This window comes from Alternaria dauci, chromosome 10 (genome assembly GCF_042100115.1).
Source record: "Alternaria dauci strain A2016 chromosome 10, whole genome shotgun sequence".
Taxonomy (NCBI): domain Eukaryota; kingdom Fungi; phylum Ascomycota; class Dothideomycetes; order Pleosporales; family Pleosporaceae; genus Alternaria; species Alternaria dauci.
The window spans coordinates 516,233-530,904 of NC_091281.1; the positions used below are offsets into that span (position 1 = coordinate 516,233).

The 14,672-nt window shown below is 51.7% G+C and overlaps 4 protein-coding genes across 4 annotated transcripts; 2 read left to right on the forward strand and 2 right to left on the reverse strand.

Moving 5' to 3' along the window:
* Positions 1-37: 37 nt before the first annotated feature.
* ACET3X_009597 (uncharacterized protein) lies at positions 38-2,944 on the reverse strand. The gene is made up of 8 exons (XM_069456256.1): positions 2,661-2,944; positions 2,569-2,607; positions 2,490-2,522; positions 2,323-2,440; positions 2,265-2,272; positions 1,456-2,209; positions 1,316-1,390; positions 38-1,267 (listed from the first exon to the last, which is right to left on the reverse strand). Exons 1-8 carry the CDS (start codon positions 2,862-2,864, stop codon positions 84-86), a joined length of 2,415 nt encoding a protein of 804 aa, XP_069302430.1. The 5' UTR covers positions 2,865-2,944; the 3' UTR covers positions 38-83.
* Positions 2,945-4,271: 1,327 nt separating this feature from the next.
* Positions 4,272-6,290, forward strand: ACET3X_009598 (uncharacterized protein). The gene is made up of 5 exons (XM_069456257.1): positions 4,272-4,421; positions 4,478-4,557; positions 4,621-4,900; positions 4,965-5,260; positions 5,325-6,290. The coding sequence occupies exons 1-5, from the start codon at positions 4,394-4,396 to the stop codon at positions 5,964-5,966; spliced, it is 1,326 nt and encodes a 441-aa protein (XP_069302431.1). The 5' UTR covers positions 4,272-4,393; the 3' UTR covers positions 5,967-6,290.
* Positions 6,291-6,881: 591 nt separating this feature from the next.
* On the reverse strand, positions 6,882-11,552 carry ACET3X_009599 (uncharacterized protein; the record flags this gene model as incomplete). Its single annotated transcript, XM_069455733.1, has 7 exons — positions 6,882-8,380; positions 8,436-8,588; positions 8,637-8,763; positions 8,813-10,345; positions 10,398-10,667; positions 10,718-10,985; positions 11,035-11,552. 7 exons carry the CDS (start codon positions 11,550-11,552, stop codon positions 6,882-6,884), a joined length of 4,368 nt encoding a protein of 1,455 aa, XP_069302432.1.
* A 549-nt stretch (positions 11,553-12,101) lies between these two features.
* On the forward strand, positions 12,102-14,577 carry ACET3X_009600 (uncharacterized protein; the record flags this gene model as incomplete). The annotated part of the gene is made up of 6 exons (XM_069455734.1): positions 12,102-12,113; positions 12,171-12,479; positions 12,684-13,021; positions 13,080-13,744; positions 13,805-13,973; positions 14,037-14,577. 6 exons carry the CDS (start codon positions 12,102-12,104, stop codon positions 14,575-14,577), a joined length of 2,034 nt encoding a protein of 677 aa, XP_069302433.1.
* Between the last annotated feature and the right edge of the window lie 95 nt (positions 14,578-14,672).

The window sequence follows — 14,672 nt, forward strand, 5'->3', positions numbered from 1 at the left end:
AAATCACGTATCCATCAGGAAGCCTTCTCCGAGAACTCTGCGCACCCTGGCCTTACTCGACACCCAGACATCTGCACTAGCAATTACCATCCTGAGTTCCCGCCGCTGCCCCACTGCCTGGCACTGCCCTCTGCCGGACCTTGGTCATATGCACCACCCTGTCCCCACGCGCCATAGCTTCCTGGGGGTGGCTGTTGAGCTGGTGGTTGAGCATAGCCTCCGGGCCCAGCATTGTAGTTCTCGTAACCCTGCTGGTAGTTGGTCGGGATACTATAGCTAGGCTCCACACCTTGGCCTCCCGAGTACTGGCCCTGACCCCATCCGTATCCGCCAGAGGGTACCGCATTGCTGTACTCGGCGGGTGGCTGGTAAGCTTCACCCGAGTACGACGACTGGTACGGTTGAAAACCAGCCCACTGGTTAGGTTGCGGGGAAGGCGACGGTTGGTATGGTGCTGGTGCTGTGGAAGAGGAACCAGAGAAGTTATCGTCCACGTCGCGAGTCTTTCCAGAGCTACTGCCGAGACTACCGAGCATACCGCCGAGAGGGCCAGGGAGTTTGCTGCTCAGGGAACCAAGAAGGTCGTTGGATCCGCTGGAAGGTTTTTGGCTGTGATGGCCACCACCATGACTGCCTCCACTGCCATGGCTGTGACCTCCAAAGCTCGACATATCTACCGCTCCATGGCTGTGACCTGTGGAGTGATCGTTTCCACCACTGTGATTGTGTCCGGCCTTGACAGATTCCGAAGACAGAACCTGATTCAGGTCCTTGCCGTGGTAGTTGCGGGCCCATTTTTCAACAACCTTGAACATTTCATTGTGTACTTCGCAGTGCGGGTCTCGAAGTGCTGGGTGATGGAAAACACGCATGCAGTCGTTCAGAACCTCGTCGACAGGAACATCTAGGTGGTCCCAGGCGTAGATCACGCGAGGCGCGACGTATTGCAAGATCGCGACAGCGACTTGGCCGGCTGGCGGGTTCAAGACGTTCGAGAAGTGGTCTTTGGACAACATGCTGTGGGTCGGGTTGGTAGATGTAGGGTCAGTCCAGACCTCAAACTGATGCCTCGCGGCTGAATCGATGACAGCGGAAGAACCGCTCTTCAGCTGTGCTGATGCTGACTTGATGATTGGTAGAATGAACGGCGCCAGCAGCGACAGCACGAATAGAGTGACGCGCTCAGTAATGGTCTCGATTAGTTTCTCTAGTCCAGGGATCTTGGAGATGATGGCCGAGATACTGCGGACAACGTTGTCGCGGAAGACTTGGACAGGTTAGCTCACGTCTCTGAAGTTGCGTCTCCAAGGCTTACCTAGAATGGGGTAAATCTTGGGGATGATTGTGGCTGGATCCGTGTTCGTTCCCGGGATGTCTGGTCCTGGGGGTCCTAAGAGATGCGCATACGAGGTCAGTTCATGTCTCACATGCAGTTCGTGCAGGAGTATTTCTTACCGCCCATAGATCCAGGTGGCGCATCAAAGCTGTTAGGGCCAGCTCTGGAAGAACTGTAGTCACCGTAGCCCTCGCGTGCGTTGGCTGCAGCCTGGGCGTCTGAAGAGGCCTGCAGATCCTGTGCTTGTCTGATGAGATCACCAGTACCAGGTACTTTGTTAAGAACGTCGATCAAACTCCCACAGGCATTCGACTGGCCTCCAGGTCCGCTTCTCTGCCCACCAGTTCCACATGACACTGCATCTACAAGAGCTGTGTTCACTTCGTCAATCTCAGTCTGAGTGATGTGGTCATTGGCCTCTCCGAGCACAGAGTGGAAGAAGTCAACACCTCCAAACGTGCCAGTTACGAGCGGATATGTGTGCTTTCCGCGGAGGTTGATGCCAGCTTGTACGCCAACATGAGGGAAAACGTTATGGTAACCAAGTTCGCGTAGCACAAGTTCGGTGTAGTTGGTATGCGCTCCAAAATCTTCGAGACAATGCAGTCCTTGGCCTAAACAGCGAAGCGCTTCCGACAGATCCTCGTCTCGTCCGCGCTGGCCTGATGATCCGTGGGTATAAAGGCGGCCGAAGTGGATGGCGCGCGCAAACGAGTACTTCACGTATCCGCTTGATGTAGCCCAGTTACCATGTTCGTTTGCGATGTAGTTTTTCATGCCGGTGTTTGGATCCACTGCGAGCTCAGCTTCTGATACTGGTCCTCGAAGACGAGGGTCGTATCTTCTGGCGTCTTCATTGTCGGCATAGTCCTTCTTTGAGGAAGTTAGTATCCAAACATAAATCTGTTTGCAGGTTGAGGTTGCCTACAGGATTATCTAGACTATCATTAGTACGAACAAGTAAAAAAGGCTCAAGTTTCTTATACCGATATGTTCCTCCGGTCTGTATACACCTAGTCTCTCGGCTGTGACCTCGAACTCTCCAGTTGCGTAGCCAAATGACATGAAAGACAAGACCCATACTAGAACGCGAATGGTTTCGCCCTACTTTTCGTAAGCTTATGGCCTCAAGCGAAAACTACCGCTGACATACCTGAACTTTGGCCAACGTGCCAACATCAACAGCCTAATCAGTCAGCGCAGTCCCGCGTCGCGCAACCTGTTGGAACTACCTGTGAGTAATCGCGTAGCCAGTTGCCAAAGTACACACGCTACGCAGAAGGTTAGTCGCTGAAGTCGCGGTAATGTCGGCATTTGGGTATACCTTTATCATGTTACTCTTCCACTTGTGTCCTTTCAAGCAAGCGACGGTCGCGAGCATGTCTTCGATGTCGCCATGGCGCCAGTTTTTGCCTTCAATCTTTGAGATACTCGCGATGTTGCCCGCGCCGAAGGCCTCGGCGCTAGTGGGCAGTAGCACGAGGATCGCAATAGCGATGAGCAGGACGTGCTGCGAGGAGATTCCCATGGTTGTGATACTAGGAGGGTGGGACTAGGAGTAAGATGTTATCTTAGAGAAGCGCAATAAGAGTCTGAGAGTGACTATTTCTCTACGGTTCAGTCAGCTGTCTTCGATTACGGATAAGCGGCTGTGCAAAATGACGCAGCCACACCTGCCCCACTTCGTGTGCGACGAATTGGTCGAGGGGCTGGCGCATGACGCAAGTTCTTTCCTTCAGCTTACCACAATATGAAGTAACCGGAATGCTACATCCATAAATAGATAATCCAGGGATCTGTTAAGCTGAGAGTTCTTCTACGTCTTGCTCCTCCATGTTATCTTGGGCCGCGAGAAGGCTTACCACCTTGGCCCTTTCTAGGTTTCTTCTCTGCATAGGGCGCCCAGTCGTTCGCTTACGTGCTTTCAAGTGCCCGTCCCAGCCATCGTCAGTCGACACATGACGGAACGCTGCTGTAAACAGGTGGGCCCTGCTGCATATGCCCGAAGGTTCCAAGGTTGCATAAACCAAGGTTGCATGAAGGCCCAATCACCTAAGAGCTGACAGGTGGTGAAGAGAAAACCTCAGCTGCTCCTCGAGGGTAAAGGAGAGAGAAGTGTGTGGAGATCTATAGACGAGGTGATCACAACCAATCTTCCGTAGAAGATCCGCCAAAGGCAAGTCTTTCTAAGTAGGAAAAGCGGTGGGGTTGTTCTCAATTCCATTCAAAGCTGTAAACGCAATCTTGAGCGCGTTCCCAAGTCGACAACTGTAAGCTATCCTAAAACGGCTGCGATGATCCAGGAGAGAGCGCACGACATCTGCCCAACTACGTTCACTATTATACCATGACTGCCCAAAAGGGTCTGCAAGCTTAGGCATCAATCGCGCTAGCGTTATTGACCCTCTTTTCGACGACTCGACACATATGCTGATAAGAGAACGAACATCACGAAAATGGAGTCTACATAACCCGGAGATATCACATCGCGAAACTAATAATGGAATGGCGGGAGTCAGAGTGTGGATTTTGAAAACGCAGCATGAAGCAGACAATGTTAGAGAGATTAGGTAGGACAAGGAGTAAGGCGTTCGGAAAGCGAACTGTGAAAGTAGGATTGAAAAGGTAAGACTTGAAAAGACATGGGCCAGAGAGGACGCGTAAGAAGAGATGGCAAGAGCAGGATATCTTGAACTCATTGGAGCTTGAATAGTAGGAACGTCCAGACTCCACAAAACATAAGACCATCGCAATTGATGGGAAACATCAAGCCATTGCTGGTTTTGTGTTTTGGAAGCAAAGAAGATATAGAAGGAATGGAAGCGGTGAGAAGAAAGAAGTGGTGACAAGCCGTTGCTGACGTAAGGCGGAATGTCGAGGATTGAGTGCCAAGCAGTGACGAAGCCCAAGACGAATGATCATCTTACTTGGACACTCCACTCACCCGTTGCATGCCCGCGCACACGACCAGGCAGCAAAGCTGCATATACTTCGTCTCCAACACATCACCAGCAAGAGTTGAAGATCTAGCATTGAAGCGTGAGACAAACGGTCAACATGCCCCCTCCACCGCCTCCCCCGCCGCGTAAGTTGTCCCCTGTACGGGTTGCATACGAGACATATACTGACTTGTTGTACCAGCTCCCCCGCCAGGTATGGGACGAGGCATGCCACCTGCGCTGAAGCCACCGGGTGGCAAGCAAGCGTCAGGTGCAGGACGAGTATGTCGCATTCTCACGAGAGATGGGCCCAGCGTGCAGGCAGCCGTAATTAACATATGACAGGGCGCGCTCCTCGGCGACATCACAAAGGGCGCACGATTGAAGAAAGTTACGCAGATTAACGATCGATCCGCCCCCATAGTCGGCAAAGTGAGCGACGGACCCGCTCCAGTCGCCATGGGCGCGCCTGCGATACCGACCATGGGAAAAGCACCAGCAGTGCCAGGCCTTGCGCCGCCCGGGAATCGAGCAAGAAGCAATAGCGATGCTGGAGATGCGTCTGCTGCGCCCCCTCCGCTGGCGGGTATCTTCGCCGGGGGAATGCCAAAGCTACGGAAGTCAGGTAAAACCTCCCATATACGAACCCCTTGTGAGACATGCGCTGACCTTGTATACGCAACTTTTAGGGGGCGTCAAGACCGGTGCAGAAGACCAGACGTCCTATGCATCCGATCCGGAGTCGAATAGAGCAGTGCCCAAACCACCACGAGCAGCACCTGCGCCGCCAGCCATGAATGCCCGACCACCACTTAATGCCCTCCGGGGGCAAGACTCGCGGCCTAACTCTGTGGCCTCAAGCATAAGCGGCAAGCCCAAGCCCCCGCCGCCGATTGGGAAAAAACCACCCATGCCTCCTCCTTCATCTCGCAAACCGTCTAATCTTGGCCCTCGATCATCCCCGGCACCCCCTTCGCTTCCTCCGGTACGTATTGGCCCTGTACAAACTGCGCGTGAAACACATACTGACGTCGTATACCGGCTTTTAGGCACCGCCACCGTTGCCCCCCACTTCAACGTCTCCTAGACCGCCTTCTGTTCCCCCACCTCCACCATTACCGCCTTCGAGATCGACGCCTCCTCCTCCTCCGCCTCCGCCTCCAGTCGCTGCGCCTCCTCCACCGAGCACGCAAGACGAAGACGAAGACGATTACGACCCGTACAAATATGATAATCGCGCACCATCCGTTCCGCCCCCACCACCGCCGCCGCCTCCTTCGAATGGACACACACCTTCTCTCGCCGAAACAGCTGCGCGCAATGCGTACAGTCGCACATCACCTGCTGCGCCGCCACCGCCTCCGCCCCAAGCAGCACCGCCCAGTCTACCTGCGCCTTCTCCTCCGCCGAGTGCCCCGATCAGCCGACCTGCGTCTCAAACACCCCTGCGCTCCATGATGGACCCGAGCTCGTACACGTTGACAAACGGCGGATCAAGCATTAAGAGTCCGACGAGCTCTCATGCCGGAGGTGGGAGAGAGAAGGGTAGGATCAGGCCAATTCACGACTTGAGGTGGAGATTCCAGGACGAATCGCAATTTCCGCGACCGAGAGAATTTACCGGCACGCCAAAGAGATACCGCGCTGGACGAGGCAGCAGCGTGCCACTGGATTTGAGTGCCTTCGAATGAGCGAATTCTTGAAAAAAGCTTCTTCTGAGCGATTTGTTGCATTGCTGCTGGCCAGAGCGGTTTAGGGATAGATATTGAAGTTTAGCCTTGGCGTTGACGGAGTTTGGTGCCTTTTATGGTGTGTTGTAGATGGCTAGGGAGGATTGTTGAAATGGCGGTGCATGTGTAACTCGCAAAGGAAAACCTCGAGGGTATTTCGTATGCGACAGCGCGTTGGACAAATGAACGTTATACTGTAAGAGAGCAGTGAGTACAAGAGTAGCTACGCAGTTTCGCCGTTAAAATACACCGTTCAAATGCTCCAATCTTATCTATATAGAGCACTATTCTTTCAGGACCTGTAACATTACCAAATATTCCTGATCAACTATGAACCACTGACAAGATCAGCTAATCGTATCCAGTCCAAGCGAATAACGAGCATTGGACGATAAATGATCATGATTAGTGCGGCGATGAATTTCTTGCTTCAATGAAATACCATTGTGGGCTGAATTCTATGATCGCAATTGACCATGCTAGCTCACGTGTCGGTGTGACACCATCTCGTTTTTAATGTTGTTGCTGTTCTCTCGAGCTATTCCTTCCATTGGTTGACATGGCGCAGGGCAGATGTGAAAGATGTGGTTGACCCAGATTCACATGCGGCATAAAGAGAAATAAGCTGTCTGAAGCCAACATCATGAAATGAAACCTGTGTGTATTATGCTGAATAGAACTATATGATTCAATGGTCGAAAAAGACATCACGGGCTTCGTGATGTCAGCACAAACAGATGATTGCTTTTGACACCCCAAAGCCGTGATCCCGACGCTGCCACACGCGCTATTCAGTAACGAAACCCCTTGAACATCTTCGATGCAATGACCGCAGGACTCGTCGACGCGTCCCTATGACAGAGCGCGTCTGATCGCTTACGAGCTCTTCTTCCCCTTGTTCGTCCTCGGAACGCGACAAAGCCAATACAAGAAGATCGCCGCCGCTACGTTAAACGCGATATATACCCATAATAGACCGAAATCTCTCCAGCGGGTGTTCCAATCTGCGTGAATACGCGTAAGAAACTGGTCCGTGGAGTCCATCTGGCAGAACCCGCATTGCCCAGTCGCCTGCGCGTCTCGAAGATAGCCACCGGCCATTTCAATATACTTGGACATGTATTCGCCGCAGGTCTGACCCTGCGGAGGAAAGAAAGTTTGGAATTCAGAGTCGGCGCAATAAGCGGGCGCCTGACCTAGCGTGGTCGACATGAAGCTCGACACTAGGTAGGTAAAAGGATTGACGCGATACATGAAGATCCAGAACCCGGGCAAATCGTTGGGTCCAGCGAGAATGCCACAGAATGCGTATAGCATGATGGTTACTAGCGTAGCAATAGCGCCAGCAATCTCCTCGTTAGGCGAGCCGGCGATGAGCAGATGCGCGAGGGTGCTTGCGAAGATGAAGACGGCCACGACAATGAGGAGAGCGTGGAAACCGCGAATATTAACCGTATCCGTAGCTTCTGCGTTGCGGTACAAGCCGGCAGGATAGTACCAAACGAGGAAGCAAAAGACAGCCATGAAAGCATTCCAAGCCAACTCGATGAAGATGTTGGAGAGGACGAACGCTTGCCAAGCATAAGTCTTGGACTGTCGCTCTCGCGCTTCGTACAGAGTCCGTTGCGATATCCACATTGGCATGATCTGGTAGATGAGTTGGATGACCACGAACAAGAAGATGAAAACGCCAAACATCTGGTTCTGCAGGCCTTGCATGGTGTTTTTGCTGTCAAAGAACGAGAATCCGATCAGGATGGAACAACCGATAGTCAAGATCGCCTTCGCGTAGATGTATGACGGCGTCCTCCAGTATTGCTGTGCGCATCGCATGGCTACAGCGCGGAGTTGGTCCTGGAAAGAGGCTGCAAACGCCTGATGACTGGCGTTGGATGAGTCCATGACAGCAGAGGGCCTGTTGGCGAGTTCTCTGAGACTAGCTAGTTCAGCCTGAACATTCGCGTACTCTTTGCTGGACTTCCAGACAGTAGGCCAGTCAATCTCGGTTCGTGCACCGGGTGCGGCACCGATTGCTGCAAGCATATACTCGGCAGGATTGGTACCGGGACGGCATGCTGGCGCTCCGTTGCGAGTGAAGTAATCGAGGAGGGTCTCGGAGTCGCGGCCGATTTCACCAAAGTATACGGTCCTTCCACCTTTGGCGAGGAGAAGGAGTCGATCGAAGCGCTGAAAGAGAAGGGACGAAGGCTGATGCACCGTACACAGGATCGCTTGGCCGTCTCGGGTGAGCTTCTCCATCAGATCGCAGATGGACCATGAAGTTTGACTGTCGAGACCAGAAGTGGGTTCATCGAGGAACAACAGCAACTTGGGACGGGCGGCGAGCTCGACGCCAATGGTAAGGCGCTTGCGTTCTGAATCAAGTCAGCAGAGCTCGTGGTGCATGATTGGAAGCATTGGGATAATTACGCTCGACATTGAGTCCAGATCCGGGGATGCCAACGACAGCATCTGCGTACTCTTCCATATCCAGAAGACGAATCACATGATCGACATATGCGAGCCGCTCCCCACATCCATACTCCGGCGGCTGTCTGAGCAATGCGGAGAATTCTAGAGCTTCTCGTACGGTAGACGTATCCAGATGTATGTCTTGTTGCATGCAGTAGCCGGTCTGTCGTTGAAAAGATTCGTCTCTTTGACGGCCGTCCACAAGCATGTCACCGCCAATAACACCCATGGTCGTTCGACTCGCGAGCACATCGAGGAGTGTAGTCTTACCTGCACCCGATACACCCTGCAGGACTGTTAGCTTGGGACACGAAGAAGTTGTTTGTTCCCCTTGCCATGAGAGCGGTCAGGGTACCCGGCCTGATATATCCATCCACGCCATCAAGGATAGTACGGGTTTGCCCCTTGATCTGGACCTCATAGGTGACATTCTCCCAGTGAAAGATAGACACCTGCTTCTGCACTTCAGGTTTCAGCTCCATGTTACGACTGATTTTTTCGCCCTCGTGGACGGTTGCCCCACCAGCTTCCTCGTCGGCACTGTGCTTCTTCGTCGTCTTTTTCATCTTGGAACGTCGGAACACAAGGACTTCGCCCTTGGAGCGCTCGGAAGCAACCAACTCGCTCATGATCAAGTGACCGAGGAAGAGAATAACCGTAATTGCAACGATAATGCCATAGTTGGACCATCGTTCGCTGTAGTTGTAGCGGAAAGCAGTCTCAACGTATGCGGTACCGCTGACGTAGTCCAGACCTGGTTGCGAGCCTTGTACAGCACATGCTCGCTGTTCGGGCGCAACGTTCTCATACGATGGTCCGGAGGGTACGAAAGACGAACAGGCGAATGTTCGATTGTGGAACTCGTTGACCATGACATTTTCGAAGCCGTACGCAACCGGATTGATCCATCGGAACCAACCCGCCCATCCTTGCATATACTGGATCGGGATAGCAAACCCTGTGTATAGTACGAGCATCATCAGGATGAGAGAGCTGGGAGCGAGCGCTTGGGCGAGGGTTTTCGTCATCGAAGCGAAGAGCCGGAAGAACATGCTCATAGAGAGACCTGTCATAAAACCGACGAGCAGGAAGTAAAAGTACGGACCTGGCTCTCGGCGTAAATTGGACATGAAGTACAATGTTGTATTGACCACAAGACTATTGGTGATCTTGTATGGTAGGTCCACAATCATTGACGACAATGCTTCCGCCGAGGGATGATAAAGGGCATAGCGATTGTGTTTCTCAATGATAGTGCGCTTCGCGTAGAGATTCATAATCTCCAACATTGATCCGAACGCATTGAGCAGTACGACCATGAACAATACTCCGCCACGCTTGAAGAAGGATGCGGTCGACTGAGGTAGGTTGTAGAAGATACTTGCTATGATAAGCGCTTCGAAGAAGTTGACAATGAGCATAGTCAGAGGAACGCTTGGGTCGTTTTTGAGCCTCTGTACATCTCTCCACATGCAAAGACGGATCTGCCTCCAATAGGAAAGAGTATATGGCGACTTCTGTCGTTGCTTCTTGGACTTCTCCATTGTCCTAGAAAGTGCAAAGCGTTCATGCTGCTCGCCCTTGAGAGGACAGGTGTTGTTGTATTCTTCTATCTCTTGCAACAGCCGCTGACGTTCGGGGCTTTCCTTCCAGCACCGAGCGAAGTCGTCGGAGGTACGGGGCGTGGTGTTTTCAAAACCCTTGCGGATGCGACGTTCAGATGCGGACGTCATGGAGGTGAGGAAATCGGGTGTGGTCTGAGAGGCAGGGCATTCGAAACCAAGACGCTCGAAATATGCGCGCGCTTCGTTTGACGGTCCGAAGTAGATTTGCCGGCCTTCGTACAATACAGTAACCTTGTCGAAAACCTGTGCAAGTTTAGCCGCATAACTCTCTGATCGTATCTTACTGGAAACCAACCTCGTAGGCAGCTTGTGGAGCTTGATAAATAGCGATCACGCAAGCTGCACCAAAGACGTCACATTGAATCCTCAGTGTCTTACAGAACTCCACCGCGTTCGCTGAGTCTAAACCGCGAGTGGAGTTGTCCCACAGCTGGAGAGGTGCAAAGCTGAGAGAGGCCTCAGCAATCGTCACTCGCTTGCGCTCACCACCGGAAACTCCACGGACATAATCATTGCCCACGCGTGTGTTTGACGTGTGCGAGATGCCATACATAGCCATGACGACCTGTTAGGCGTCAGTAATCAGTCCATATAGGATTGAGTTTGTATACTTACATCTCGTAGATGTTTGGCGTAGCGCTGGCGACTGATACCACCGGGTATGGTACGGGGTGCTCGAGCTAGAGCGGCGAAATACAGTATGTCACCCACACTCAACTGAGGAAAATGGGCGTCAACCTCTGCGGTATAGATCGCTTCTCCACGGAACACCGAGTGCATATCTTTTGCTGACACACCCTGGTAGTTCATGTACGAGTCAGGGCTGACTTGGAAACCATGCGTCTCACCAGCTATAGTCTTCAACAGCGTCGAACATCCCGATCTATCGAATGTTAGATCGTACAGCAGTGTTTTACAGTATTCAAACATACCCAGGTGGTCCAAGGACACATAGTTGCTCTCCCGGGAGGAGTAGACCATCTAAATCCCGCAAGATCTCAATCTTCTGCGTTCCTCTTCCAAACAAAGCAGGTAGTTTGAGGAAGGTATTCCCAACAGTCGACTGGAAGTCGGTTGGTGAACCTTTACCCCAAACGCTCAGGCCTCTGAATGCGACGCCGGTAACACGGGGAATTGTCTCTTCACTACTGTAACGCAAGTCGTAGAATGATCGGGCCCAATCTTTGGCACGGAAATGGTCGCTCTTAGGGTCAAGTCGGTGGTGCACATCGTCGGCAAAGGGTGAGCCAATGTTTTGCTGCTCAGACTGTGTTGTGAATTTGCGCACAAGCTCATGGACGTCTCTTTCACGCTGCGCTTCTTGTTGGACTTTGGTCTTGTCTTCGACTCCTGTAGATTTAGAGCTAGCGTCTGACTCCAAATTCAAGTCGTCAACGTGGGCTTCTTCGTTGACTTCTTGTGTCTCAGTGAAGCCGAGTGCAGCAGACATGCTCAAGCAAAGATGCGCGTTCGACAAACTTCAACAACCCCACGAACAGGATGTAGAAATATTACTAGAAGTATTGTTAGCCAGGGTTCGTGGATCTATGGCACGAATGTACAAGAGAATGCACTTACGGTAGGGAGTCCTCGTGCGGATCGAGCAATACTAGCCAGGTATAGAAAGGGAAGAGACTAGATAGAGGTGTCGAAACAGCTCTAAAACTCCGGCCATCGATATTCGTTTTATTAAACGAACCATGATAATGAGCGAATATGTCTTCGCAACTATGTCTAACAGCTGTCGGCAAACTTGGCGTTTCTGGTCCGAGTGTTATGGATGATGTTCGTGATTCTCGGCAGTACGTAATTATCCGGAAACCGCGCTTCCCCGAATGTCCGCGGGCTCCTTACGCCCTCCTCATCTACATCCTTCTCTCGATGCGCACTCTTACACAACGTCTGGTGATTCGCCAGTCGACCAGACCGCTTTTGCGCGTGCATATCTTTCCGGAGCCCGGCAGTGCGTCCAAGAAGTCGCTGCAGCCACAGCATGACGATGAAGCTTGCCGTAGGTACCCATCAACTACACCGATCGGAGAGCGCAGATTGCTAAGTGCCCCTCAAGTGTCTTCGGTGCAAGCGTAAAAAGATTAAGTGCGACAAAGCGGAACCAGTTTGCCACCAATGTATCGCTGTCAAAGAAGAATGCCAGTATGTAGAACGGCGACAGAGGCCGCGCCACGCGCAACAAAAAGCTGTTGTGCAGCATCTGAGCCAGCGACTAGAGATGCTCGAGAGGCAGATTAGCGATGCTGCGGGCGATCGTTCATCATCTGTATCAGAGCTGGCACCAAGACGCGAATCGATGAGAAAAAGCACACCCGTGCCATCTCCAGATGCCTCGCTGACCGTGGCTGATGGTCAGGAGTCATGGGTAATGAAACAATGCCGAAGGAGTTCTTGTTCGTTGAGTTAGGCCTTGAGTGACTTGAATGTACTACAGAATGTTTGCTACCTGCTCGTTCAGTTACGACCTGCACCTATGTGCAAAGGTGCACCAAAAGCACTCAAGGGCACAGCTCAGAGGACACAAGCATCCTTCAAAGTCCTGTCCGGTCACAACAGCTAACTTCTGTAGATTTACCGGCTTGCGACCGACACTAGGCGCAGCTTTCAAGACAAGGCTACTCCAGTCGCGACACCAACATCAAATATCGACAATGCAATGTCGGCGCTCAACGAGGCCCTAGAAGACCTCGGAAAGTTAAGGGTCCGCACTGAGGCGCTGAGTGTAGACTTCAAATTCTCTACGGCAGAGGCACGATCATGTATCGACGGATTCTTCGACGTTATGTCCTCGATGCTTGTACCAGACGCATTCGCAAACTCGATTATGGATTTCGGCTTACTTCGCGCATTACCCGAAATCATTGACTCACCTTTCGTCAATGTGGATCCTGGTATGCGTGTGATGTAGTAAGTGATTTCTACGCAAGTCACATGAGAACTGACCTTGACTAATATCAATGCCAAGTTACAATGCCATGTATTATGGATTACAATTGACGCACGGCTCAGGAGAGGACCGGACCAAGAAGGCATATATGAAGGTATTAGAGAGCGTGCCTGCATGGCTTGAATCCTCAAATGATACAAGCCTGGATGTACACGCTGCAGCCCTCTCGGCGTGGACAGCATTGACCTGCCACGACTACCAATTAGCGTGGAAGTTTCACTGCAAGTCCTGCCAGCACATCAAATCAAATAGAATAGATCAGCTGGATGTCGTGCCGGCAAAGTCCTTCGAAGAAGAAAGCAGGAAGGATATTGAGCGCTTTACGTACTGGTACATCCTGTCTATTGACACCTTCTTTCGTCTGTTCTATGGGAAGCCCACAGTCTTGCAGTATGTACCAAACAAGGTTCGACCACCACTGCTATTCCGTTCCGATAACATGCAGCCCTCGGCTCTTCATGTCACGATCAGCGCCGTATGGATAAGGTATACACTCTTGACTGTAGAAATGATCAGCTACGTCGATAATCACCAAACAACCGATCAGGACAGAAGAGTCTCCCAGAAAACAGATGAGACTTGCTTGCAGATGGAGGCGCTTATGGACGAATGGAAATTGCATGAATTGATGAATGCGACGGATACATCAGATGGCGTTCGCTGTCTTGTCGCAGATCACATTAGTGAGTGGATCCAGTATCTTGAGTGTGAAGGAGAAGCAACCATCAGCTGACCTTACACAGTGAACATTTACGCAACGATAATCGGGTTACAAAGACTGGTACGTCATCACCAAGCAGGACCCGGATCAAAGGACATCGCCGTCCGAGCCGCTCGACGTGTCCTGAACATCATCCTCAACTTCTACAATACGCCTAGTTTGAACATCAAATTTACGACCATAACCGATCAGTAAGTTTTGACGCCCTATCTGCTCCAGAAGTTTCGTCGATGCAGCTATTAACCTGGTGTCAGTTTCATAACATTGTATCCTTTCTGTGTCGTATTTACACTATACGAGCATATACTAGCTTGCAACAAACCCGAGGATTGCGAAAGCGATATACAAATCCTTGAAAACATCGGAGCTGCGATGGCTCAAAGCAGTACACAACGTCGGGACTTGGTGCCATTCGAGAGGACGATCAACGCTTTGAATCGCGTTTCACGAACTCTACAAGAAGAGAGGCGGAAGGAATCGACGTTTACCGAGACTAGAGAGCATTTTGCACAGGAGATGAATCTGCCTCCGACAAGTTTCGATACGATCCAGAACCTGATGGCTAGTGAACTCCCAGACATTGACATGTCGACATTCTTGTCGATGCCAGACTACACTACAAACTTGGACGGTGACTTCCAGTCTCTGGGATTTTTCAGGGCGATAGAGAACGATTTCGTAGCACGGAACTGGCAAACCGACTGGTGGGATCTCGGTGGTGGGGCGGATATCACGATGAGCCAGATTCCAGATGCGCATCCACCAGAGTTTCCCTATCAAGCACCAAATACATGAGTATGGCAGAGGATCAATGAGCATGTAGAGACTGGATGAGCCCTGGAACGCGATGATGTCTCTGAGAGGTGGACAGAGGCTACTCGCAACCTTGT